The 27263-nt window shown below is 47.3% G+C and overlaps 2 protein-coding genes across 4 annotated transcripts; one reads left to right on the top strand and one right to left on the bottom strand.

Moving 5' to 3' along the window:
* On the bottom strand, positions 1 to 24306 carry CT55 (cancer/testis antigen 55). 2 transcript variants are annotated; one of them, XM_043569813.1, is made up of 5 exons: positions 23815 to 24306; positions 13489 to 13670; positions 10258 to 10402; positions 1176 to 1288; positions 1 to 404 (listed from the first exon to the last, which is right to left on the bottom strand). In XM_043569813.1, the coding sequence occupies exons 1-5, from the start codon at positions 23999 to 24001 to the stop codon at positions 213 to 215; spliced, it is 819 nt and encodes a 272-aa protein (XP_043425748.1). In that variant the 5' UTR covers positions 24002 to 24306; the 3' UTR covers positions 1 to 212. The 2 variants fall into 2 exon arrangements, with proteins under 2 accessions (XP_043425748.1, XP_043425749.1); XM_043569814.1 differs by lacking the exon at positions 23815 to 24306 and adding an exon at positions 16204 to 16709.
* LOC122476913 (small integral membrane protein 10-like protein 2A) lies at positions 23194 to 26814 on the top strand. Of its 2 annotated transcripts, none has more exons than XM_043569815.1 (2): positions 23194 to 23953; positions 25623 to 26814. In XM_043569815.1, the coding sequence occupies exon 1, from the start codon at positions 23344 to 23346 to the stop codon at positions 23578 to 23580; it is 237 nt and encodes a 78-aa protein (XP_043425750.1). In that variant the 5' UTR covers positions 23194 to 23343; the 3' UTR covers positions 23581 to 23953; positions 25623 to 26814. The 2 variants fall into 2 exon arrangements, 1 of the variants encoding a protein (XP_043425750.1); XR_006295624.1 differs by lacking the exon at positions 25623 to 26814 and adding an exon at positions 24847 to 24997 and having other exon boundaries at positions 23841 to 23953.
* Positions 26815 to 27263: the final 449 nt, after the last annotated feature.

Below are 27263 nucleotides of genomic sequence, written 5' to 3'. Positions count from 1 at the left end.
TTACGATGAAAATGTCTTTAATCAATAACAAAAACTGCTGACCACTATCCAGGAGGTACACTCCACGGAGCCAACCCACACAGGACTTGAAAGGTTGCATTTGAATTAATTCCTGAGGTTTACTGAACTACTCATCACAAAACACTTTCAAGCCAGGCTCTTTACTGACAAGAGAAGAAAAACCTCACGGGGACTACAAATGCCATTTCTCATTACCACCTTTTCACTGGAGTCATGGAGATTGCTCTCCACATATAGCAGGACTGACTGCTCTCCACCACGACAGCATTAACGACATCAGATATTTGAGGTGTGTATCCATCGGGAAGCTTCAGAGATTCCAAGGTGAAAAAGATGCTGTCATCTATCACCCCATTTCTTCCATGTAGGCTAGTAATGTAGACCTGTCATTACAGACAACAGAAACGTTCATGTAAAAGCTTTGTACGCTGTAACAAGGTCCGCAGCTCCTCTCTCTGGCCTTAATCTGTAGGTCACTCTAAATCAGTGACTCCCAGCCTGGCCACCATATTTGTCACATCCGGAGCACTCTGTAAGATTACCCATGCTGCCAGACCCCACCTCACAGCAGCTAAGTCAGGTTCCCTGCAGGTGGGGCCCTGGTCTAGGATTAGAAATGCTGCTCTAAATATAACACTCAATGTCCATTAACCTTTCTCCTAACGGTTGAGAGAGTGAAAAGGGTGTAGAGTGAGAAAGGAATGTGGTGGCCAACAAATGTCACTGCCCTACTTCCTGGGTCACATCCCAAATGCCATCCGTCCTTTTCTGCAAACTGACTTTCCCACGCATTTCCCATCTCCACTACCTCAATCACACCCAGCATTTACTGCAAGCTCTGGTCCCACAACCTCTCCATTCATTCTTCCCCAACAATTCCCTCAACATGATTTGTTTTCTATTATGGTTGCTCTCAGAGCACTTCAATACCTCCCAAGTAAACTACCTAATTTAGATTTTAATTACATGTGTGTTCCATAGAATTCCTGAATTCTTTCCCTTCAGAAGCACGGTCCATTCCATGAAAAAATAGAACCCTCTATGGCAAAGAATGGTTTTCCCAACACACCCCACGGGATCACGAGCAGCAGCAATAATCACTAGTGGGAGGAGAAGCAGAAACAGACGACAAGAGCTACGTGCAAACGAACTACCTCATGCACATGCTTATGTCTCAGAGGCTTCACCGACAGGGCTCTTCTGCCCAACGTGTCTGATTGGGTGGAAAACTCAACTTCTACTCGGTCTCCTTGGTAAGGCTCAAAACCTAAAACAGCCATGGAGAGAAGTCGAGTTGGAATGTTCTTGGTAATATTATGCTTCACCATTACTTTGACGTTGTAATACCCTAAGATAGTTTCTATTACATTGAAAGCACACTTTGAACCTTTTAAAACAAGTAACCTGTAAGTATTTCTGTCAGAAAGGATGTTTATAACCCTTTACGCGTTGATTTTCTCCCTGGTTTAACAAAGTCTTTTGGAGCAAAGCATCAAGTGGGCATCACAGGGCAATCTCTTTGAGAGCACCATGGGATTTCTTCAAACATTGGTCACGTTCACAAGTCTTTCTGGATAGGCAGGGAAGTACATAAGTCAGGGCACAAGTATGAATCCGGCTGCCTCGGTTCAAACCTTGACGCTGCCACTTACTCGGCTTGCAACCTTGGTCAAGTTACTTAACCTGTTTGTACCTTGACTTCTTCATCTATAAAATGAGAAGCATAATTGTAGTACTTACCACAGAGAGTAAAGGGACAACCGTCAGTACATATGAAACTCACAGAACAATGCCTGGCACATAATCAGCCCAAATACGTGCCACAGCCTAAAAATGGCAAGATTCTTCCAAATTATCAAGTTGGGAGGACCACTGGGAAATGTGAGACACCCTAGGTTATGTTTACATGAAAACATTAACAGGAAAACTCAGCTCAGATGTCTTGTCATATACTGAATGTTCCTGTTATAGTACAAATCTATAAGTACTTATCTGTTTAATAGTTTGGTAACCCCTTTTTTTAGCTTTCAGTAAACCTTTTTGGCAGCAATGAGCAAAAGAATGAATGTGTGCTTAGGGAAAAATGAGTAATGAATTAATTTTCCAGGAAAGTTGATGAATACATGAACTATGTAATTCATCTGTGCTATGGACTGAATGTTTGTGTCCCCCTAAAATTCTTATGTCGAATCCCTGACCTCCAGTGAGGCTGTATTTGGAGATGGGCCTCTAAGGAAGTAACTAATATTAAATGAGCTCATAAGGAGGGGTGCCTGGCTGGCTCAGTCAGTAAAGCACGTGACTCTTGATCTTGGAGTTGTGAGTTCAAGCCCTGTGTTGGGTGTAGAGATAAATAAAAATAAATAAATAAATAAATAAATAAATAAGCTCATAAGCAAGGGGCCTTAACCCAACAGGATTTGTGTCCTTGTAAGGAGAAACACTGAGAGCTTGTGCTCTCGCTCTCGCTCTCTCTCTCTCTCTCTCCCTCACACACACCAAGGAAAGGTCACATGAAGACTTGGTGAACTGAGGGCACCTGGGTGGCTCAGTCGGTTAAGCGTCTGCCTTCAGCTCAGGTCATGATCTCACAGCTCGTGAGTTCAAGCCCCACATCGGGCTCTGTGCTGACAGCTCAGAGCCTGGAGCCTGCTTCAGATTCTGTGTGTCCCTCTCTCTGCCCCTCCCCCACTCATGCTCTGTCTCTCTCTGTCTCACAACAATGAATAAATGTTAAAAATTAAAAAAAAAAAAGACTTGGTGAACTGGAAGCTGGAAGCCAGAAACTGTAAGTCAAAAAGAGTTCTCACCAGAAACCAAATTGGCTGAGACCTCAGTCTTGGATGTCCAGCTTTCAAAACTGTGGGAAAATAAATTTCTATTGTTTAAGTCACTAAGCCTATGGTGCTTTGTTACAGCAGCCCGAGTAGACCAAAACAACATTTGGTCTGTCAACATTTACTCTCCACCATAGGGGCCACAGTGATATCACTATCCATGAGAAAACCAGAGGACTAGATCCCCTGAAGCTTTTACTTTACAACTTAGTAGATATTTTAAGAAACAGTGCCCAAAGACCACAAGTTAACATGAGAAGTTACAAAAGGTACATTGACATATAATTCTATGATGCCTGACTTTTCTTTTATCAAACAACTGCTCTAACATAATTTTGACAATGTTGTATTACAATTTTTCTTAGGTACATTGAGTTTAACAGTAGCTGTTAAGATCTTAGGTCCATTAGGAGAAGAACTTCACAAATGATCAAATGATGCCAGATGCTTTAAAGAAGAAAGAGTTAAATGAATTCCAGTAATGGTTTGATTCCTTCCATCCAAATCATGGAATCAAAGTGAGAGAGAAAATGATCAGCCTCTAATGTCCAAAACTAGTCACAGCTAGACCTCAGTATTATAACTGTAATAATATTATAATATTATACTATGCTAATTAGAATTCAATATCATAACTATTAAGTGTGGTCTGACACTCACAGCCAGGCCATTTTGCTTTCCTGTTAGACATAAAAAATCTCATAAGATACAACCTCAGATAAAGTCACCCTGAGACTATGACAAAATGAAACAGAACAAAGCCATTTCATAATTTTGTCTAAGCATGAAAAAAAGCAAGGCTACTGTGCCACCCACAGAATAACCAATCATAGATCGCCCCACTCTCTGACAGCATCCAATTTAGGGTTAACCCTCACTTCCTTACACCCTCCCCCAAATCACCCAACTAAATCTCAAAGCCTATAACAGCTTCTTCCTGATACCCTGTAACTGAGACATGCCATGGTTCCACCATGGTGTGTGTTCTCCCCTCTGAAACAAGTACTAAGCCTAACTTCATTTTGCCTGAAGAGCTTCGACAAAAGTTGTGAAAGTTCTCTCTGGCAGAGGCAAAATGGCTAATATTAGTACAAATGCTGTTATAAATTCAGTATAAAAGTCCTACACTGGGGTAGCATTATCAACAATAGCTAAGTAATGGAAAGAACCCAAGTGCCCACCAACTGATGAATGCATAAAGATGTGGTATATGTACAAGGGAATATTCCTCAGCCATCAAAAAGAATGAAATCTTCCCATTTGCAACAACATGGATGGAGCTAGCGTGTATTATGCTAAGTGAAATAAGTCAGTCAGAGAAAGACAGCGTATGATTTCACTCATGTGTGGAATTTAAGAAACCAAACAGATTAACATAGGAGGAGAAAGAGAGGAAAACCATAAAACAGACTCTTAGCTATAGAGAACAAACTGAGAGTTGCTGGAAGGGTAGTGGGCATTAAGGAGGGCACTTGTGATGAGCACTGGGTGTTATATGTAAGTGATGAATCACTAAATTCTCCTGAAACTAACATTACACCATATTTTAACTAACTAGAATTTAAATAAAAATTTGAAACATAAAAAAAGCCCTACACTGGGAATATACTTTTGTTTTTGCAGTGGTTTTTTTTAGATTAATTTATTTTGAGAGAAAGAGAGCACAAGTCAGGGAGGGACAGAGAGAGGGACAGAGAGAGGGAGAGAGAAAGAATCCCAAGTAGGCTACACACACCAAGCTCCACGCTGAGCCCAACATGGGGCTCAGTCTCACGACCCTGAGATCATGATCTGAGCCGAAATCAAGAGTCAGAGGCTTAAGGGACTGAGCCACCCAGGGGCCCTTATTTTTGCAGTGCTAAACATAATTACAAATTTGGAACAAAGTATCACAGTAAACATTCTGTTCGTGGAAATTTAAAAAATTGATGGGGGGCGCCTGGGTGGTTCAGTCAGTTAAGTGTCCGACTTTGGCTCAGGTCATGATCTCGCCATATGTGGGTTCGAGCCATATGTGGGTTCGAGCCCCACGTCGGGCTCTGTGCTGACAGCTCAGAGCCTGGAGCCTGCTTCAGATTCTGTGTCTCCTCTCTCTGCCCCTCCCACACTTGCGCTCTGTCTCTGTCTCTCAATAATAAGTAAACATTAAAAAAATTTTTAAATAAAAATAAAAAACTGATGGAACAGAAATGTAATTGGAATTGGTTGTGGTGCAAGCATAATTCATACCCGCATCCAAACATCCATGATATTCAACCAACTGAAAGCAAAGCTGTAGTAATCAAAATTTAGAAGACATGTGTGTACGTGTGTATACCTGTGTGTATTTACATATTCAAAATAACAGAACTACAAACCTCTGGGACCAAGTTAATACTGAATACAAAAAGATAATGACTCAGCAGGTCCCTGGCTGGCTCAGTCAGCAGAGGACATGTCTCTTGATCTTGGGGTCATGAGTTCAAGCCCCACCTTGGGGGTAGAGTTTACTTAGTAACAAACAAACAAAAAAAGATAATGACTTAGAATGGTGACTTTTCTCTTTTTTCTTACTACTTTCTTCTGTTTCTTATACAGATCAATCAGATTTTAAGCACACTTGAGCCTCTGAAGGACTGTGAAACCAGACCAACTGTCTTACTATGGTAGTGATTTTGGTTTTTTTTTTTTGGAAACGAGTCCTTTTAAGTTTGGTTACAGTCTGTTTAAAACCAGTTGGAAGCCTTTAATAAAAAAATTCAACCAACATAGTGCCAAGATTCAGGTTTGGAAGGTTTTGGAGAATTATATTTACCCACATGAAATTTGCAGGGAGAGAGGTCAAAAATTCCCTCCCCTCAAAAATGGAAGAAGTGAGCAAATTGAACCATCAGAGCTCAACTGCTGTACAAATTTGAAATCAGATGATTATACTTAAGAACATTTCAGAGTGTGGCAAAAGTCTTCATATGCAGCTCTTATTTTGTATTGGAGATATTTCTATCCATAGCAGGATGGAAGGAAATTAAGAAAACCTACAAATTTGCCACTGGATCGCAATTTGATGAAACATTCAAATGTTTCTGTTGATGGACTCAGAGACGTTCTCTTTTAGAACTAATTTTGTTTTTGAAAGATGTATTAATACTATTTTAAATGTCCAAACTTAAGACCAATTTGTTAGTCATAGATAAATAACTCAAAAAGCTGATTTAATTTTAATCAATTGTAACACCCCATTTTAGTCTCTCAAAAAAGGACTCAGATTGGGGGTCCCTGGGTGGCTCAGTTGGTTAAGCGTCTGACTCTTGGTTTTGGCTCAGGTCATGGTCTCGCGGTTCATGACTTCGAGTCCTGAATCAGGCTGTGTGCTGGCAGAATGGAGCCTGCTTGGGATTCTCTCTCTCTCTCTCTCTCTCTCTCTCTCTCTCGCTCTCTGCCCTTCCCCTGTTTGCACACACTCTCCCTCTCTCAAAATAAATAAACATTAAAAAAAATTTTTTAATGACTCAGATTGGACAACAGAGGATATGGTCACCCCCTATAGCTATAGCTGAAGGAGAGAGTTGCCCTACAAAAGCTACGGCCTTTGGTAGATGTATAAAGTCATTGCCAAAGTGCAGCCTGGCAATGAGGTATCTAGGGAAATAAATATTCCATCTCCCTGCCCACTCCAGTCTCCTGAATTCAAGCATAAGAATGTCAGAAGCTGAAGGACAGGGTTTTTTAGTGACTATTGGTCACTATAGTGGCATATTGAAACAGGAAGCTACCTCTGACCTGAGTAAGACATCGTACAGTTGGACACTTCAAGGCATGAGGGAAAGTCCAAAAAGGGATAAGAAGGTTACACAGAATTTTTTTTTTAATCTTTCAAGTGGGCACTCAAGCCAATATGTTCTGAAAAATAAAGAAATAACCTTATTTGTGACCTCAGGTTTCTAACTCAGGTCGCGCTGGTTACATAAGGATATGTAGGATGATATAGGACCATATTAACACATAACCTGAAAAATAAAGGGGAATGAAATCGCAACATTATGCACTTGGCAGGCCCCCCACCCCTGCCCTGAGGGTCTTGAAGGCTCAATTCCATTTTAGCATCCTTCACCAAAATGGTTAAGATTCATTGTTTATTCACATACAAAATACAATCATGGACCCAATACTGACATTAACTATTTCCCATGAATAACACTCATGGACCCAAACCCTCAAATCTTGTGTGCATAATGGGGACTGATCACCACCATCCTGTGAGGCAAGTCCAAACAAATGGGATCTTGGGCCCCGAAGCACCCATTAGAGCACCTCTCACTGACACATAAACACATTCAGGCTGTGCCAAGAAGAACACACACTCTCAGCTACTCTCTTCCACGCTCCTGTCCCACAACGGTCTCCATATATTCACTTCCCACTCACTCCTCAACCTGCTTACCACTCTTTCTGTCACCTATCCCATCTGATTAGAACTGACCGCATCAAGGTTATCCCAAAAGGTTCTCGACAGGAGTCAATCTAGTGTAAATTATGCCCTTCACACAGGACCAGGTGCTATCCCATTTGGATCCTACTGGCACTTACAACCTCATCTCCAACCATTTCACATTCGGGTCACACCACACATAGTCACCACCCTCCCGCCACCCTCTCCTCCTTCCCATCGCAGGCCCCTATTCCCTGACTCCAAATATTTTCCCCAGCTGGCTCCTTCTTCAGGTCTCAACTCAAGTATCACTTCCGCGGCAAGGCCTTCCCTAAATTGCTGTGTACAGCAAACCCCACCACACCGTACCCTCCTGTTGTACTATTACAGCACCTAGACTGTAAAGTTCAAGTCCTAGACGGTAAAGAACAACCTGGAACTCTCTCTCTTTTTTGGGGGGTGGGGGTTACTTGCTGATTGCCTGCGATCTAGCTCATTAGAATGCAAATATTAGGAAAATAGGACCTGGAACAGAGCCAGACGTTCAAATATTCACTCTGTTGCATGAACATCAAGAAGCGAATACACACTGATTTCCCATTGTGTGGGACCAAAAACTTTCACTCAATTTTTCCTTTTTTTAGATTCCCATTATGCTTTTAAATTGGAATTGTCTTTTGCCATTTTCATTGGGTTTCATAATCACATCAACAGCAGCTGTTTTGACAATTCTAACCCTGACTGATTAGGTGCTCGGGTCTTTTTAATCTACCCCCTTTCTTACCCTAGAGAAGTCTATGATTCTGATTCACTTGATTTATTTTGTAGCAATAAATCCCCTCACCCATGATTTGGGTCCCGGCCTCTATTTATGCCTCGGGGCCCTGGTTCCATCAGTCCTTCCCGCTCTCTCCTGCACTTTCAATCAATCCCTTTGGCATTACAAACATGTTCAAGTGTTTCCCATATTGAGAAGAATTCCGCTAGCAAGGGCTACTACTGTTGGCAGTGACTTCCAGTTGGCATGGTTATATGAACCAGGAAGTTGACTTTGGAGCTTAGCAATCACGGGGGCCTTTTCTCTTAGAATTGGGTATTTCTAACTAAACTTGTCTTAAAATCCTAGCTGCCACCAGATAATCATCTTCGGGGACTTCCATGGTTACCAACTAAGGTCAAGTCCTGGCTTTTTAATCCAAGAAAAATCAAATGGAAAGATGCAGTGTGGCTGAACTAACTTCCCCTTTTGTGTTCAAGCTAAACAGCATCTGGTTGGGCTTAAACAGGTACAAAATTTTTACTTGTATTCATCTTTCAAAACCCAGCCTGGCAGGGGGTTGCAGGGCTGTGGAGCCCAGCTGGGAAAGCATCTCACCCAGGCAGCCTTCCCCAAGTCTCCCTGGAGCAGTCATTTTCTCTCCTCTGCTCAGTAGTGTTGTTTTCATCATGTTCTTTTTTTTTTTAATGTTTTATTTATTTTTGAGAGCAAGAGAGAGACAGAGTGTGAGTGGGGAGGGGCAGAGAGAGGGAGACACAGAATCCGAAGCAGGCTCCAGGCTCCGAGCTGTCAGCACAGAGCCAGACGAGGGGCTCGAACCCACGAATTGTGAGATCATGACCTGAGCTGAAGTCTGACACTCAACCGACGAGCCACCCAGGCGCCCCTCCTCATGTTCTTTTAATGTATCCACATGTCTATCTCTTCCAGTTAGACTGTGAGCTCTTTGTAGGCGTGGTTTAATAAAGTCTTACTTATCTTGGTCTTGCCGATACCAAGCACTCTATCATGTGCTGAGTTAAACTCAAATAACTTAAACAAATTAACAAATTACAGCTTTAGGCATAAAACAGCAAAATGTTGGGGCGCTCAGTCGGTTAAGCGCCTGACTTCGGTTCAGGTCATGATCTCACGGTTCGTGGGTTCGGGCCCTGCTTCAGGCTCTGTGCTGACAGCTCGGAGCCTGGAGCCTGCTTCAGATGCTGTGTCTCCCGCTCTCTCTGCCCCTTCCCCGCTCACGCTCTCTCTCTCTGTCTCTCAAAAATGAATAAACATTACAAAAAATTTTTAAAAACAACAAATTGTTATACCTGATAATTACCAAGTAGAATTCAACAAAAGTACACACACACACACACACACATACACACACACACACACGGAAAATGCTAAAGGAGGTTATCAAGAGGACATGACCACCAGTTGACCCATGAGCTGGACCCCAGGTGGCTGGAGGCTCTTCATCACCCCCCGCCCCCATCTTTGGAATGTTATGTTCTGCCCACCACCCCCACAGCTGGAGGACATAGCATTTAGAGATCAAGGTTTTGCTGAGACTGCCTAGACAGTGTATGTAACAATGCAATTAAGGCATCTATGTAAATTTTTAAGATTCTGGCAGGTGGGTGCAGAGATCTATTCACTTGGTGTCCACCCAAGACAAGCCTTGTATGTAAGTTCCCTTGCTTATTACACTGGCCACCTACCAATTGGGAGGGGTTTGCCTGTTTCTTTGATCTCTCCTTGCCCTCCATGTAGAGGGGCCAGTTTGCAAGCCAACGGAAAGGTACAAGGCTATCTCCAAATTTATTTTAAAGCATTTAAAATATTTTTTAAAAAAGAGCATCCCTTAATGTTTTTCTGTTAGATTATAAATTTTATGCCTATATGAATGAAAAAATTACAAAAACACTAGCTGTTGCATCTAATAAATGAAATGGTAACAAATGGCAGCATGAATTCTTAAGAACATTAGGTATCTGTCCCTTGTTGCACATTATCTTCAACTCCAAAGGTCGATCTCAAGCATTAAAGAGCCTCTGATTGGAGCCAAGGATGCTAGAGAAGTAGTTCTAATGTGAAAATCCTCTTACCAAGTAGCGTGTTTGAAATTTGATGCTGGAAATGATGCCTATAACCATCTGCAAATCCAATCTATAAAATGAAAAAATAGATAAAACCTAATATTAAAATTTAAAAGATGTAAATTGTACCTTTACAAACAACATCTAGTGAGAAGTAAGTTGTATGATCAATGTAGTCAGCCCCTTCCTCTGCAGAGGTAATAGAGGCAAATGAAACTCTAGCGTAGGAGTTGGACATTCCATTGCCATGGCAACTATCACAGAGAGCAACCACCTGCGAAATAAAGAAACAATTACTGCAAACATAACACAACTTTAAAAAGCAGAAACACACTTCAATCATTGTCATTCAAGAAGTGGTTTAAACAACTATAACAAACAGTGGTGAATAGATTTCACGTGACAAACATGATAGACATGAGATGATGATAAAATAATGAGTGAGCTTTATATCTTTCATTACTTTATTTTTTAGAGAAGTTTGCAAAAACTGAGCAGAAATTTCCCATACATTCCTCTCCTCCATTCTTAGTTTGCCCTATTTCTAGAATCTTGCATTTGTTTGATTGGTACATTGGTTCAATTGATGACCCAATATCGACACAGTATATTTAATTAAAGACCATTGTTTAAATTTTTTTAACATTTATTCACCTTTGAGAGACAGAGTGAGACAGCGCGAGCGGGGGAGGGACAGAGAGAGAGGGAGACACAGAATTAGAAGCAGGCTCCAGGCTCCAAGATGTCAGCACAGAGCCTGACATGGGGCTTGAACCCACGAACCATGATACCATGACCTGAGCCAAAGTCTGAGCCACCCAGGCACCCCTTAAGTTCATTGCTTAAATGAGGGCTCCCTCTTTGTGTTGTTCTGTCATATATTTTTTTAATGTTTACTTATTCTTGAGAGAGGCAGAGCACGAGTGCAGGAGGGGCAGAGAGAAAGAGAGACAGACAGACAGAATCTGAAGCAGGCTCCAGGCTCTGAGCTGTCAGCACAGAGCCCAACCTGGGGCTCGAACTCACGAACTGCGAGATCATGACCTGAGCCGAAGTCAAAGGCCTAACCGACTGAGCTACCCAGGAGCCCCATGTCATATATTTTTAAAATGTGTCTAAAAACACAATTTGTGTACCAACCAGGTTTAATGCACTGATGGTACTAGATTTGAAGGTAAAAGATATACTGTTCCTGCCCTCCGGCAAGTCACAATCAAAGGGGACTAAACGACAAAAATCACTAATTCAGTGCAAGTTGTGACAAATGGTAAAACCAAGTGCAAATGCTGGCTGCTGCGAATTCCCAGCAGGGAGGGAATTTCAGACTGAAAGAATATAGGACAACAGGGTGCCTGTCTAGCTCAGTCATGATCTTGGAGTTGTGAGTTCGAGCCCCACATGCATGTAGAGATTATTTAAATAAATTTTAGGGGCACCTGGGTGGCTTAGTAGGTTAAGTATCTGACTATTGGTTTTGGCTCAGGTCATGATCTCACGGTTTGTGAGTTTGAGCCCCACGTTGGGCTCCATGCTGACAGTGTGGAGCCGCTTCGGATTCTCTCTCTCCCTCTCTCTCTCCCCCTCCCCTGCTCACTCTCTCTGTCTCTCTCTGTCTCTCTCAAAAATAAATCAATCAGGGGCGCCTGGGAGGTGCAGTCGGTTAAGCGTCGGACTTCAGCCAGGTCACGATCTCGCGGTCTGGGAGTTCGAGCCCCGCGTCGGGCTCTGGGCTGATGGCTCAGAGCCTGGAGCCTGTTTCCGATTCTGTGTCTCCCTCTCTCTCTGCCCCTCCCCCGTTCATGCTCTGTCTCTCTCTGTCCCAAAAATAAATAAACGTTGAAAAAAAATTTTTTTAATAAAAAAATAAAAAATAAATAAAATCAATCAATCAATAAACTTAAAAAAAATTTAATAAATTTTAAAAACTTAAAAAGAAGAATATAGGACAACTTCCTGGAGAGAGTGGGATTTGATATAGGCTGTGAGAAAAGAGAAAGATTTTTACCTGGCAAATGTGTGTAGGGTTGAGGACAGGGGCAGGGAAATGACAAGGGAGGAGAGACAACACATCTCAATGTAGAAGAATAAGGAAGAAAACTAAAAGATTCCAGATCAGTGCCCCCAGAGGGAGAGAGCATGAGATAAAGTTGGGAAGATAATGGGGGAAGGGGGAAGCTCTAAAAAGACAAACAGAGCTGCCTGGGTGGCTTAGTCTGTTAAGCATCTGACTTTGGCTCAGGTCATGATCTCCCAATTCGTGAGTTCAAGCCCTTCGTTGGGCTCTGTGCTGACAGCTCAGGGCCTAGAGCCTGCTTTGGACTCTATGTCTCCCTCTCTCTCTGCCCCTCCCCCACTCGTGCTCTGTCTCTCAGAAATAAACAACAGATTAAAAAATTTTTTAAAAACAGTCTTGGAGGAAATACTGGCAAAACGTTCATATGATAAATTTCCTAACAAAGTTCTAATTTCCATAACGTACAAACAGCTCTGAGGCTCCTACTAGAAATAGCTCTAAGAAAAAAAAAAAAAAACATTGTTGTACTCTCCCCAACACTTAAAGAAATGCAAAATAAAATTATGAGACTGCCTTTTTTTAAAGATTGGAAAAGATTTCGAAGATTGAAATATTTCCAACCTTGTCAATATTGGCAAACAGGCATTTTCACAGCCTGCTGCTGACAGTGCCAATTGGTACAATAAAGCTGAAGCATAATTTGACAGTATCTATTAAAATGGTAAATGTCTACATTGAGGTGATGATTGCATGACTGTACAATTTACTAAAAATGTCATCGAACTATGTCCCTAAAAATGGAGACTCTTGGGGTGCCCGGGTGGCTCAATCAGTTGAGTGTCAAACTCTTGATTTTAGCTCAAGTCATGATCCCAGAGTCATGGGATCAAGCCCCAAGTTGGGCTCTGCCCTGACCATGGAGCCTGCTTAGTGCTTAGAATCCTCTCTCTCTCTCTCTCTCTCTCTCTCTCTCTCTCTCTCTCAAAGTAAATAAATAAACTTAAAAAAATAAAGTGCATGTCTGTTCACCTAGCAATTACATTTCAGCAAAATCAAAAATCCTTTACTTGGGTGAGAAAAGGAAGTTGCAGTATAATAATCTAGACTCTAATAATTATTATTGTTAAATAGTTTTAGTGCTGAAGAATAGATATACAATTTCTACTTTGATAAATAGAAAGCACTACAAAGATAGGAACAAGTGTACCACACAACACAGTGAATTGGACTTCAAATTCCACTCTACCCCTGCCATGCCAGGTCACTTTAGAGAGGCTGAATAAACAGAAGCAAGATTGAAATCCCCCCAGGAATAAAGATGGCCCCCAAACTCATACTAATCTTACTTTGACCGCTTTCCATCCATATGTTTTATCTTCTTCCACAATAGCAGTGACTTTTTGTCCCACGTTCAGAAACACACTGTCAGTCACAACATCACTACTGAAGTAGATCAAGTCATCAATCAAGCCGTGGTCCTTACAGACCTTTGTCACAGCTCCCTGCACAGTTTTTAATGTGGTGTCACCTAAGAGAGGGGTAAACAAAATGTTTCATTAATCAGTCTCCAAAGTAAGTACCCATGAGAAGTAAAGCCTTCCAGGGGAAGATGTGGTAGCCAATGATCTAGCTACAGAAATAAGCTGGACTTAGTTTGAGATGCAGAGGGGCACAGTGATTAAGTGTTTGGGAGGCAGAATGCTCATGTTAAAAGGTTGGTTCCACCATTTCTCTGTAAGGCACAGCAGCCCAATGCACTTGGCAGTGGAGCTTTGCCATAGAGGGCACTGGGTCTGGGACTCTTTGGCTGTGAACACAGTTCTTCCCTTTACCATCTGTGTGACCCTGGGCACATTTCTTAACCTCTCTGAATTTGTTTTCATCTGTAAAACCAGGGCATTCTTAATGTCTGCCCGAGAGAATAGATCTTAAATGTCCTCACCACCCACCCCACCCCCCACACACACACAGGCACAAAGGATAACTATGTAAGGTGATGGATGTGTTCATGAACCTTATTGTGCAAACATTTCACAATATATACATATAACAAGGCATCATGTACACCTTAAACTTAAGAGTGTGATGTGGAAATTATGTCTCAATAAAGCGGGGGGGGGGGGAAGGGTTGTTGTAATTATTAATTGACACGTACATGTCAAGTGCTTAACACTGTGAATGTCTCCCACAGGTTAGAGCTTACGTGTTCGTTGTTATCATGGCTTCTGCGTCTAGAGAGTCTTTAAACGGCCATTATTGTTATAGAATTTTATCATTATCAGCGATAGCAGCAGCATCTAGAGATTATTCAAACATCTCACCAGACAAAACACATAAAGAGATCTGGGGGTTTAAATCTAGTCCAAATGTGCATCCCAAACTCTCAGGTTTATTTTTTTCTGAACAAACACACCTAGTAAGCCATAATTTTGGATCTGAACCTAGAGACTAAGCCTGCAGAGCCTGCACTATGAACCACAACACATTAGGTGCCCTCTAAAGTGAGGCTGGGAGAAATATTGATTATAATAGATTATGGCTTCAGGGGGGCACATGGGTGGCTCAGTTTTTTAAGCACCCCACTCTTGGTTTCAGCTCACATCATAATCTCACGGTTTGTGCGTTCCAGTCGGGCTCTGTGCTGGCAGCGAGGAGCCTGCCTGGGATCTCTCTCTCTCTCTCTCTCTCTCTCTCTCTCTCTCTCGTTCTCTCTGCCCCTCCCCTGCTTGTGCTCTCTCTTCTCTCTCAAAATAAATAAACTTGAAAAAATAGATGATGGTTTCAGAAGCCAAGAAAATCCTGGAAACCTTTTTTTTTTTTTAATGGGTCAAATTTATCAAGTGAAATCATAAAACACAAAGAAGGGGCACCTGCCTGGCTCAGTCGGGAGAGCAGAAGAATCTCGATCTCTGGGTTGTGAGTTTGAGCCCTGGGTTGGAGATTAGTTAAAAATAAAATATATATATATAAGATAAAACACAAGAAGGGGACGGGACAAGAGGGCAACTGCCACTTAGGCTCATGAGAATATGTCAGAATTTCTTCTGCATTGTCCCTTCGGCAAAAACACAGTTAACGCACGTGGCAGTGAGAGCTTCCCACTAAAGCTAAGCCGCAGGCTTCTGTGGCCGACTCAGCTGAGACTCCACCACTCTGCAGGGCTCACGCTCCGCCGGCAGAGAAGCTGCATGACATCCGGGCACCAGGAAGGCCGGGTCCCAGCTGGGAGGATGACGCTGACCAAACACACACTCACCCCGTGGAAGGAAGTGCCTCCGAGCCCGGGCACACACATCAGGGGGTGGCTGCTGGGCCTCCGGGCCTGGGGGAGACCAGCCGGGGGCCCCCTCTCTCCCCTGCTCGCGTCTCCCTGACCCGGCTGTAAAGCGGACGGGACAATACTCTGACTTCCTTCGTGAGGGCTTTCCGAGGATCGAATGGCACGAATGCCCCCTAAGGCCCCGAGCCCAGCGCTTTGCACACACAAGCGCTCAGCTCGGCCGATGAACGCACTTCGGAGCAGGGACGCCGGCCACCCCGGCACGCCCTCTCGGGTTTTACGGGTGCCCAGCGACACAAGGACGCCTGCACCGGGGTCCCCTGAGTCATCCACTCAGGGCCCGACCCTGGGGCGGGAGTTCAGGACACAGAGGGGAGCGAGTTACATGTGGCCCCTGGCCGCGGACCAGCGACACACATAGGACTTGACCACCTGGCTTCAGATACACGCGTGTTTGGGAAACAAGATGAAATGCAATCTCAGGTCAGGGAGATCCACTACTACTGAAAAGATGAAAAGGAATCTGGTGCACATTTCCACATTTACACCATGTAAATTCCAACGGCACTTGGGGAAATGCAAGGGCCGGGCACAGCTCCCCAGGGGCCTTCTCTGTCTACACCACCATCCCCTAGGACAGGAGAGTTCTGGGCATGCAGGGACTCGAGGATGCCTGTCCTCACAGGGAGGCGTTGCCAGGGGCATGCGGCGCCCTTCTGAGCCAGGAAAGGGGAGCACCCTTAGGTGCAGGCCCCTGGGAGGGAGGAGACGAATCGAGTACCTTCCAAGAGCTTCACATGCTGCTCCTTCTCGGCCTCCGAGGAGTCCACCCTCCGACGGAAGAAGGCAAGAGCCTTGGAAATGAAGTGAAGCATGGTCCCGTTGTTAGGGCAGCCTGTGCCCCTCAGACACAACACCAAGCTTGCTTCTCTGCCTCCCACAGAGCCGCTCAGACGCCACGGCCACCCCTCAGCACCACCCGAAGTCCAGACAAATGCCTATGAGAGCCTTCGTTCAGCCTGCCCCACGAGGGGCTTTAGCGGCTCACCATCCAGCCAATGGGAACACAGCGGGCTCAGTGGAAGCCACTGAGAAGCCGTGAGCTGATGGGCGGGACTTCATGGCTCCTCCTATCAGAGGTGAGAGCGGAAACGTGGTGGCCAGCCGGAAATCACTTCCAGTGTGATCCCTTTTTGCACCTCTCCGAGAGTAGAGGGTCTCGGTGGGCTTCTGTAGGGAGGGCCTGATGCCTGTCTTGGAAGGTGGCACAGCATCTTGCCCCGAGGACCTTGCTCCCAGATGTGTAATCCCCACTCCTCACTGCCTTCTTTTCTCTTCCTTTGTCGCTAGGCGCCCTCCACACACCACCACCCCCACCGCCACCCTACCAACACCACCACCTCACCCCTACACTCTCTCCACAGAGAGATCAGTGAGTGTTCAGTTCTAAGCAACGGCTTTCTGTTCAATGTTAAACGATACCATAGATACTGTGGGAAAGATGAACTTGCACGTCTATATTTGTATCAAAACAGGCTGTGTCTTGCTCTTCTTGGAAGGGAGCCAACTGTGCCAAGGCACTCACTATGCACTATGGTCCCAGGAGCCACTTTTTTAAAAATCTTTTTTTAACTTTATTTTGAGAGAGAGACAGAGAAGCAGAGAGAGAGGGAGAGAGAGAATCCCAAGCAGGGTCCGTGCTATCAGCTCCGTGCTATCAACCAAGAGTTACAGGGGAGAGGAATTTGGGATGTGTCGTTTCGAAAGAAAGTCATTGGAGGAGAGTGAGAGTCCAAGGTTGTGATGGCCTCTCATTGGCCGAGTTGTGGCAGTTTCTCACTGGCTGAGTTGTTGCTGAGCGAGGAGGAAATCTTCCTTCCTCCTGCTGGGGTAGGAAAGTAAGTTTCTTCCTGTTGGGGTCTACAGATGTTGTTGACAAATGGTAGTGTGTGAGAGCTCTCCCTTTAGGGCTTTCCCACTCCATTTTATTTATTTATTTATTTATTTATTTTAAATAATTCGGAACACACTAAGGAGCATTAACTTATGTAAACTTTATCACTACCTTGTGAGGTTGCACTATTTTTTTTTAACGTTTATTTATTTTTGAGACAGAGCATGAATGGGGGAGGGGCAGAGAGAGAGGGAGACACAGAATCGGAAGCAGGCTCCAGGCTCTGAGCCATCAGCCCAGAGCCCGACGTGGGGCTCGAACTCACGGCCCGCGAGATCGTGACCTGAGCTGAAGTCGGACGCTTAACCGACTGAGCCACCCAGGCGCCCCTCCCACTCCATTTTAAATGAGGTTTCCTTTATTAATTTTCCCATTTTCCCCCTTTTGATCATTTTCCTCTAAAACATCACTGATCAAGAGTCAGGTTTTCCACATTTACTGGTTTTGTCCCTCAGTGCCAGGAAGGACCCTTCATGGTTGCCATATCTCACATTGGAGGAAAAGTACACAGGTTGGAAACCGTTAAGATCACATTTAGTAACAAGGAAGGGTAGGAAGGAGAACTCTCACCATTCACATCTAGAGTGTATATCTTATCAGGGTTGTAAGCACTGGAGATCATCCCAAAGCATTAGGCTAGTATCACCCTGTTCCACATGTTGTTTCTACAAAGGTTTATCAGGTTCATATAGAAAGCTTAAAAATAATTATACAAAGCAGAATTGAAAGAAATATGACAAATCCCATTTGAGCAATGGTTCTAAACTCGGAACCCCAACCTGAAGGTAATCAGCTAAAGAGATCAAAGGACCATGGATCGTTAGGTTAAATTCATCGTAGCCAATGTGCTTGTTCTCTCATTTTGTGCAATTGCTTTCTACTTCCCCAGAGTGTAGTACGTGGTTTTGACTATCACGCAAGCACTTTCTTGTTCAGCAAGTAGATGATCAAGGGCTGCGTGATTACACCAAACTATTTTAGCCAGGGAGTCAAATGATTGTTTCTGAGCTGCCACTGCATTGGCTGTGGAGTCAGCTACCTCTCCTAATGTTATGGAGAGATTTCTGATCATGTGTTCATTGGCACTTACTCTGACCCAAGGAAGAAAGGCTCTCCTTATGGAGGCAAACCCAGAGTCACATACATCTCCTGGAAGTTCCCATGTAAGGCAACTGTAGAGGTTTAACGGGATGGACCAATGAAAGCTTCTGATTTGTTGTGGATGTTGACAGGGACAGCCAAACATCCCAATAAACACTGACCTCCAATTCACCAGTTACCTGAACAGTTAGGTCCATGGGAAATGCCGTCCACTGCAGACAAAAATGAAACCAGGTGGAACTCAGACTACTCTGGCTGGGGTCTGGTTATTGACAGATCCATTAGCCAGAATTTTCTGATTGACACTTTCAAGCCAGGAATCAGAAGCGTTGGGATAACATCCTCTAAGAGGCCATCCCATCCTAAAACAGTCCTTTCTACAAATCTTGCAAAGAAAAATTAGCTGATTTGTATTTCCCTTGGGCTCAGGGAGACAGGACACACTTAGATAAGGAAAAGAACGTGGAAGGTGGTGAAGATTACACAATTTGCAAAGATGGAGGGATTTAACTGAGCTAATATAGTTATGACTGAAGAAAGATGGAGACAAGGTATGGGGACACTGGGCCATAATAGCATAACTTGATAAGTAACACCCATAAACTTGGAGGCATAATTGGAAGTGGCATTTGGGACTAAGAGCAAATTGGTTACAGGTAAGACCAAGGGGTCTCTGACACCATGAACAGATCCAGAAGGCAGAAAGGTTTCCTCCTTTTGCAATGGATTCGGAAATGTGGATAAGAACATTATTTTTCCAGGAATGAGAGGGAGAAAATAAGGTAAGAAGCAACAGTGAGAAAATGGTATGCTGTATACATGATAACTAATCATAGCATACTGACATTGACAATTTAAAGCACTTCCAGGGAGGTATAGAAATTGTACTTCCATTTAGGTCTATTTAACCTTTTCACTTTTATAATTTTTTAAAAGTATATTTGTTTATTTTGAGAGCGGGGGGGGGGGGGAGCAGAGAGAGAAGAGAGAAAATCCCAAGCAGGTCCACAGTGTCAACGTGGAGCCCAATGCGGGGCTCAAAGTCACAAACCGTGAGATCACGACCTGAACCAAAATCAAGAGTCAGACACTTAACCAACTGAGCAACCCCGGCACCCCTAACCTTTTAAATATAAATGTCAAGTATTTCCTCCATATGAGATGAAATTCTAATTTTTGCTTCAACCATCAAAATAATTTTGAAATCTCAAGAAGATAGTCTATTATATTTTCTCTTCTTTTTACCCATTCCAGTGACTCTTTTTCCTTCCTAAAGTGCCATCTTCCTCAGGTGATCTTTTCCTTTCCATTTAGGAAACTTCCCTGAGCCATTTTTTTTTTAATTTTTTTTTCAACGTTTTTTTATTTTGGGGACAGAGAGAGACAGAGCATGAACGGGGGAGGGGCAGAGAGAGAGGGAGACACAGAATCGGAAACAGACTCCAGGCTCTGAGCCATCAGCCCAGAGCCCGACGCGGGGCTTGAACTCACGGACCGCGAGATCGTGACCTGGCTGAAGTCGGACGCTTAACCGACTGCGCCACCCAGGCACCCCTCCCTGAGCCATTCTGCTCAAAATTTCTCTTAATTTTTTTCCATCTGAGAATGTCTTCCTTTCCTCTCTATTTCGAAGGATGTATTAACAGAGATAAAATTTGTGTTTGGGTGGTAAAGTGAACCACCCACTAGTCCTATTCCCTACCACCTCCTTCAGTTTCTTTGATGCTTCAGGCTTGCCTTATTTCCCTTTACTATGTGGTAGGAATTGCCAGATCAGTATATATGGATTTGCTGAGTTCCTTACGCCATTATAGAGATGCCACAGAGATGTTCAAGTGTGGTGGTGAACAGGCATTTTGAGAGAGCCTAAATACTCAAGCCAGCTCTCCTTGGATGAAACTAGGATGGGGTCATTGTGAATCTACTTCTTGCAGACAGCTTTTTTTTTAATGTCTATTTATTTATTTTGAAAGAGAGAGAGAAAGAGCATGTGCACGCATGAGTGGGGGAGGAGCAGACAGAGAGAGAGGGAGAGAGAGAATCCAAAGCAGGCTCTGCACTCTCAGTGCAGAGCCCGACTTGGGGTTCAATCTTACCAATTGTGAGATCATGACCTGAGCCAAAATCAAGAGTGAGCGATCAACAGAGTGAGCCACCTAGGCGCCCCCAGACAGCTTTCTTGAAAAGTTATGTGTATAGGGGCACCTGCATGACTCAGTAGGTTAAGCATCTGACTCTTGGTTTCAGGTCATGACCTCACAGTTCATGGGTTCAGTCCCAAATTTGGGATTCTCTCTCTCTCTCTCTCTCTCTCTCTCTCTCTCTTTCTCTCTCTCTCTCTGTCTCTGCCCCTCTCCTGCCCTCTCTCTCTCTCTCTCAAATTACATAAATAAACTTAAAAATTAGAAAATAAAAATAAAAGTTATGTGTATAAGCAAGCATGACTATTTCCACAATTTATTAAATCACCTTTAATAACTGATCAAGTTTGAGTTGGATTTGCCTTGGAATAAAGATTAGGGTGAAACCACGGAAGTGCTTCTAAGCACACCATTAAAAAATGCCATGAACAAGGGCAACTGAAAACCTGAGACGATCCTGTACAGTATCCAGGGCAAATAATAGATTAAGAGGAGTGGTTAGAAATCACCATGTGATTTGAAGGACTTCGGGGCACACCATGCCAAAATATGCCACTTTGGCATATTATTTTGAGCCAAAAGCACTTGAAACATAGCAAATGCAGGGAGGGGCTTTCTCTGAAATCTCTGTGAAAATTAATAAAAGGAAACCTCATGGGAGACCAGAAGGGGACCCCTTATGTCCTACCTACCATTCCTTGTATATTGCAGACACTGAGAGAAAGAGACATATCTTTCAAATAGATACATTAGCTATTACTACCCCACCAGGAAAAAGAAAGATGTTTCTCCTTCCCTCCCTCCCCAACAACAGCCCAGCCAATGAAAGACCATCACAACCAAGCCAATGAAAATCTACTATACTTGAAACTCCCAATTTACTCTAATGTACTTTTTGTTTATAACAGCCATCCCAGCCTCCCCCTTTCCTCTATAAAAGAAACTTCCTCTCTTGTTCTCTCGACTTGCCTACCATTAAGCCATTGCTTGATTGTCCTGGGTTGTAATTCTCTCCTATTCCCAAGTAAACATGTTTATGCTGGTGAATTACTGATAATTTTATTTTTTATTAAAATTTTTTAAACGTTTATTTATTTTTGAGAAAGAGGCAGAGAGACAGTGCACGAGCAGGGGAGGGGCAGAGACAGAGACGGAGACACAGAATCTAAAGCAGGCTCCAGGCTCTGAGCTATTAGCACAGAGCCTGTCATTGGGCTTGAACTCACAAACCGCGAGATCATGAACTGAGCTGAAGTTGGACACTTAACCAACTAAGCCACCAGGTGCCCCTGACAATTTTATTTTTTAGATTAACGTCCCCTTATGGGCCTAAAGACAAATCCTCCAAAAGGAACTCAATTCTCATAAAACCCCTCCTAAGAAATTTCATCAACCAGGGAAATTGATTCTTACCACAAGGGGGAAAACTAGAAATCCACACCACATCCAAAATCTTTCACAAACTGTCCAACCTCCAGTCCGTTCTACTAAGAACTCACTCATGTTTCCTAAAAAAATCACTTAGTCTCCCCTAAATTGCCTACATCGCCAATCCCCTTCCCCGATTAAGATGGTATAAAACCTCTCAAATCACACTGCCTTTCTGGGTGTTCACATTTTTTTTTTTTACCTGTGATGTCCCCGGACAGGTAATATTAAAAATTAATAAAGGTGTATACCTTTTCTGCTGTTAATCCTGCCTATTGTCGATTTATTTCATACACCTAGGAGGTGTATACATATAGAAACTAAGAGTGTAGAGGGAAAGTTTTCTTTCCCTACAGGTATAAGGAGAATGTGGGGGGAGGGGGGCGCCTGGGTGGTTCAGTCAGCTAAGCATCTGATTCTTGATTTAGGCTCAAGCCATGATCTCACAGCTCAAGAGTTCTAGCCCCACATCCGGCTCTGTGCTGTGTCAGTGCAGAGTCTGCTTGGAATTCTCTCTCCCTCTCTCTCTCTGCCCCTACCCCACTCATGCTCTCTCTCTCTATCTGAAAATAAATAATTTTTTTTAAAAATTTAAAAACAAGGACAACAGGGCAATTCAATAAAGAAATACACATGAGCAGCAAACATACCAGAGAGGGAAAATGCGCCTGTGGCTTGGGGAAACTCTGCTGAGTTAGCAGAGAAATGTGAATTAAAGAAAGATCCAACAGGTCGCCCTGCGGGGTTTTCGGAGGAGATGGTGGGGCAGGGGATGAGGTAAACCGGGGGAGCCTTCCCAGTGGGCCTTCAATACAGAATCAGTATAGCGGTGCAGACCTTCCGGCCCTCCCCTCCCCTCCCCTCCCCTCCCCTCCAGGATACTGGGCAAAAGCAATCCCCGGGCAGCACCACCTTCCAAACCACTCACGCCCTCGGGCTCTGCCCTTGGGAGCCCAGGAGGAGGAGGGGCTTGCAGGCGGGGCGGTCCCGTAGGCGGGTCTACGACAGCGGCGGCCGCCCTGTAGCGCCCGGGAGGGGTGTGGCCAAGAGGGGGGCGGGGTTATACTGGCGGCCGCCGCTGCGGCAGCCGGTGAGGGGCGGAGCTTTCTGTGGGCGGAGCTCTCTGCGAGCTGCTCAGAAGGGGCGGTGGCGGAGGGGGCGGCGGTGGGGCATCCCGGGGCCAGCAAGGGAAGAGGTGACAGAGGGCGGCGCGGGGCGGGGCGCTGCAGGCCTCGCGTCCACCTGCCCGGCCGCTCGCACTCGTGTGGGTCGGCGGGGCCTGCGCGGGCCCAGGCCCATGGCGGCGTCCGCGGCTCTGTCGGCGGCGGCGGCGGCGGCGGCCCTGTCAGGCCTGGCGCTGCGGCTGTCGCGCTCGGCGGCGGCCCGCGGCTCGTACGGCGCCTTCTGCAAGGGGCTCACGCGCACCCTGATCACCTTCTTCGACCTGGCCTGGCGGCTGCGCATGAACTTCCCCTACTTCTACGTGGTGGCCTCGGTGATGCTCAACGTCCGCCTGCAGGTGCGGATCGAGTGAGCGCACGCCGCCGCAGCCCCGGCCAGAGGGACCGGCGCGCGCGGCCCAGACGGACAGGGGCGCCGGCATGGAGGACGGCCGCCGGCACGCGGCGGGGGCAGGAGGCGGGGCGGCCGGGGCCCCCGGACCCTAGACCTCCGCGGGAGGACGCGGGCCACCGAGCCACCCCGCCGGGCCGCGGCCGCGACCCGCCCACACGCGTCGCGGCCGGTGACCCATTGCACAGAAACTCACCAGACGGGTCCTTTCCGTCGGGCTCGAGAAAGAAAACACCATTTGACTGCGGCCGACCCGTCGCCTCACGTTGGCCGGGGTGGGGGAAGCAGAAAGGAAAAATTCTGCAGCAGGGCCTTGACTGGCCCTGACCAACAAGGTAGGAGGCCAGAGGCTGGGGCTTCGGGCCGGCGGGAGCGCTTGCCATGACATCGTGGTGGCCGGCAGGAGCTGTGCCCTGGACCCGAGGGAGCCAGGCCCTGAGCCGCCCAGGCAGGGGCGGGGCGGGGCGGGGCGGGGCGGGGAGGGGGGCGCCGCAGGTGCCCAGGACTCCCTGGGTCTCATTCCCAGACGGGTGAGGGGCGGCGGCGGCCTGGGCATCTCGGAGGGTCGGCCCATCCCCGCCCCGCTGTCCCCTGAGGCCCCTATGCTGCCACCGGAACCCCAGGGAATGGGCTGGGAGAGGCGCCGGGGAAGGCTCTAGAAGGAAAAGATGCTGCCACCTTTCACCCCCTTGTGGGGCCAGACAGGAAGGGTGGTTGCGTTCTTGGCCAAACCCGTGGTCGGTCCCCTTCTCGGGCCCCTGGGGTCGCCACAGCTCCCGCCCAGCCCTTGGCAGAACTGCCTCCTGTCCTGTGTTGGGGGCTGGGGGGGCCGCTCTCGGCCTGTTCCCGCTCCCCTCCCCCTCTGAGGGCATCCTGGGGCCGGTCGTTTGGACGTTTGGACGTTTGGAGACCTGGACGAGTGGCAAGGCTGCTCCGCCCTATCCCTGCCCCCACAGTCTTGCTCTTCCGCCATCGCAGCCACGCTCCACGCTCCCTCCGGCCCCTACCTCTGCCGGCCAGGTGCCACGGAATGCCGCCTCCAGCAGCCCCTGTGCACCCAGAGGAGCTAGGGCAATGGGGATCTCCTTGAGCAGAGGGCAGCTCTCAGGCTGGGGTGGGGAGAGCAGGTGGACCAGGGGCTTGTAGAGGAGGCAGCACTTGGGGAAAGGGGAGGGGGTGTTCTGGGTGAGGAGGCACTGTCAAGTCTCCGTCTCTTTCTGTCTTTCAGGAACCAGTGTTTGTAGGTGGTGACCCGCCCCTTCTCTGGCCTTGTCAAGAGACTCAAATCCCTGCCCAGGGGCGCCCCTGGCCCTAGAGCTGCCCCGGGGAGCTGCTGGGCAAAGGGCCTGGCCCAGGAGAACAGGAAGGGCCTTCCAGGCAGAGGCACGGAGGGGTGGGGTACCCAGCGGTCCAGTTCTGGCGTGGGGAAGGATGAGACCCTGTCACCTCCACACTAGACCTCCTAGCAACACTTCGAGGGCGTTCTGTTCTCCCCACCCCATGATTGGAAAAGCGGGCTCTGAGACAGGAAGGAAGAGATTTGCCCTTGTCACACACATAAGAAGTGGTGGGGCTGAATCTGTCCCCTGTCTTCCAGAAAACCTGGCAGGACAGGTTGGGGTGGGGGAGGGGACCTCAAGGCCCTCGGGGCACCTAGGGGGAGAGAGGGGCCCAGGGTAGGGAGTGTGGGGAACTGGCTTTCCTTGGGGGGGGGGGGGTGGCAGGTCACAGGGAAGACAGTCGGGGCTGAGATGGACACGGGAGACAGTCCCAGAACCCCTTGTGGAGCCGAGGCCTTCATCTACACAGCCTGGCCTCCCCTGCCGCCCCACCCCAGGCGTGACCAAGGACTCCTCAGCAGAAGCCTCTCAGTCTGGGTGGCAGAGTGGGGGTGGGGGGTAGCGTGGCTCCTGGGAACGTGATGGAACCAGGAGGGTGAAGGGATAAAGCTGATGTGGGGGACGGGGCCGGGACCCACGCATAACCCCATCTCTCTGTCCCCAGGCTTGGCCCCCCGAGCCCAGGATCACGCGAGAGAACCTCCTCTAGATGGGCTTGGATGGTCCTGGAGGCCCCGGGTGTGCTGCTCCCCCTGTACCAGGATGGCCAGGCTCGGCCCCGGGGGAGCCAGGAAAGACCCCGGTCCCACAGCCGCTCTGCCGCTGGCTGCTCTCGGCCCCCAGTGCTCCGAGTTCCTGGGACTGAAAACCGAAGTGGTCCGGTCAGCCCCAGGGACAGAGTGGCCCAGGGTCACACCACCTGCCCTCCTCTGCCGTCCAGCTGCGAGCCCGGTCCTGGGTGAAGGGCTCTGCCTGCCTGGCCCTGGGGACTGAGGCCAGACGAGGCCACCATGTATCCCCTGCAGTTTCCCCGCAGACAGGGTGTACTGGCTTCCTTCCTTGTACCGAGTGTCCTGGGATCCCCGGTCCTGTGGCCCCTCCTGCACCCAATCCCCTTCCACCCGGAACCACTTGTGGGAGCCTGCCAGCCTGCTGACTCCATCCACACATCTGTGGGGACAGCCTGCGAGAGCCACACGGGCTGCCTGAGAGGAGAGGACGAGGGGCCTCCGCGGGGCTGATCCACAGATGTGCCCCGTTCAAGCCCAGGTCTCACCCTCGGGGTGACCTGCTCCCCAGCTGCAGCCTTGTGGCTCAGCTGGAGCTGCCCGGGGCCTATGACACCTCTTCCCAACAGGGAGAGGTGTGGGGGGAGCCTCAGGGCCCCTGGCCTGAGACCCCCCCTCTGCAGGGACGCCCTGCCCCACCCCGTGGGTCCCCGGTCCCGGTCCCGAGGGCGCAGGAAGTCTCAGCGCGAGGCCCGGGGACTGGGGAGGGTCCGCACATCTTCAGCATGTGTTCCTGCCTCTGCTTTTCTGACCATTTTGGCCTTGAGTAGTCAGCGTGCTTCCTCCCCCACCTCTCCCCTCTCCCCCCAGTCGGCCCTGGCTGCCTGATGGGCTCTCAGTGCACTTTATTTATTTGCAGTCTGTTTTCCAGGCAGCGAAGCTTCTTTCTACAAAATCAGAGACACGAGCTGAATAAGATGAGCGTCACTTTCCTGCGTGTGATTGTACTGGCCAGCACCGTCTGCTGAGAAATGTTCTTGCTTCTGGTATTGTCAGATCTTGTCACTCTAAGTTCAAAACAAAACCAAACAAGACTCCTTGAGTTCAATAAAATAAAATAAGACCAGAGGCCTCCTCTCGTGGTGTGGGGCAATAGCCCGGAAGCCCCCCTTGGAGGGCCCGGAGCAAGGGGAGGGGGACCCACTTGGGAGGGCTGCAAGGGGGGTGGGGCCGTGGCAGGGATGCAGGCCCGCTCAGAAGATGCTCAGAGGCCCGACTTGCCTGGGCCAGTGCCCCTGGAGGAGAAGGCAGGAGCGCAGGCCTGACTGGGGGCAGTTGGTCCCATTCACAGCCTTTGTTTGCATAACCGAGTACCCAGTACCCGAGTCTTTTCTTCATTTTGCAGCCTGGTGTCAGAAAGCACTTCCTGCGGTCAGTCTTGATGGGGAGATGGGGGAGGTGGGGGGAAATGGGTTCTCTGCACCGAATTTGGGTCACCGGGAGGCCCCTCTGCAACAGCAGAGCGAAGTCCCCCTTGGCTCCCTGCCGTCCAGGTGGCCTCCCAGCTTTGGAAACGA

Source organism: Prionailurus bengalensis, chromosome X, assembly GCF_016509475.1.
Source record: "Prionailurus bengalensis isolate Pbe53 chromosome X, Fcat_Pben_1.1_paternal_pri, whole genome shotgun sequence".
NCBI lineage: Eukaryota > Metazoa > Chordata > Mammalia > Carnivora > Felidae > Prionailurus > Prionailurus bengalensis.
Note: the sequence above shows the minus strand (reverse complement) of the source record. Positions and strands in the feature narration are given on the sequence as shown.

Excerpts from the sequence above, each read along its gene's own strand:
- CT55 (XM_043569813.1), bottom strand. The coding sequence starts at position 24,001 with ATGGCAAGCGCTCCCGCCGGCCCGAAGCCCCAGCCTCTGGCCTCCTAC. Across the intron at positions 13,671-23,814 it reads CGACGGAAAGGACCCGTCTG|GTGACACCACATTAAAAACT; the intron begins GTGAGTTTCTGT and ends CCCCTCTCTTAG. Across the intron at positions 10,403-13,488 it reads ATGGATGGAAAGCGGTCAAA|GTGGTTGCTCTCTGTGATAG; the intron begins GTAAGATTAGTA and ends TTTATTTCGCAG.
- LOC122476913 (XM_043569815.1), top strand. The coding sequence starts at position 23,344 with ATGGCGGCGTCCGCGGCTCTGTCGGCGGCGGCGGCGGCGGCGGCCCTG.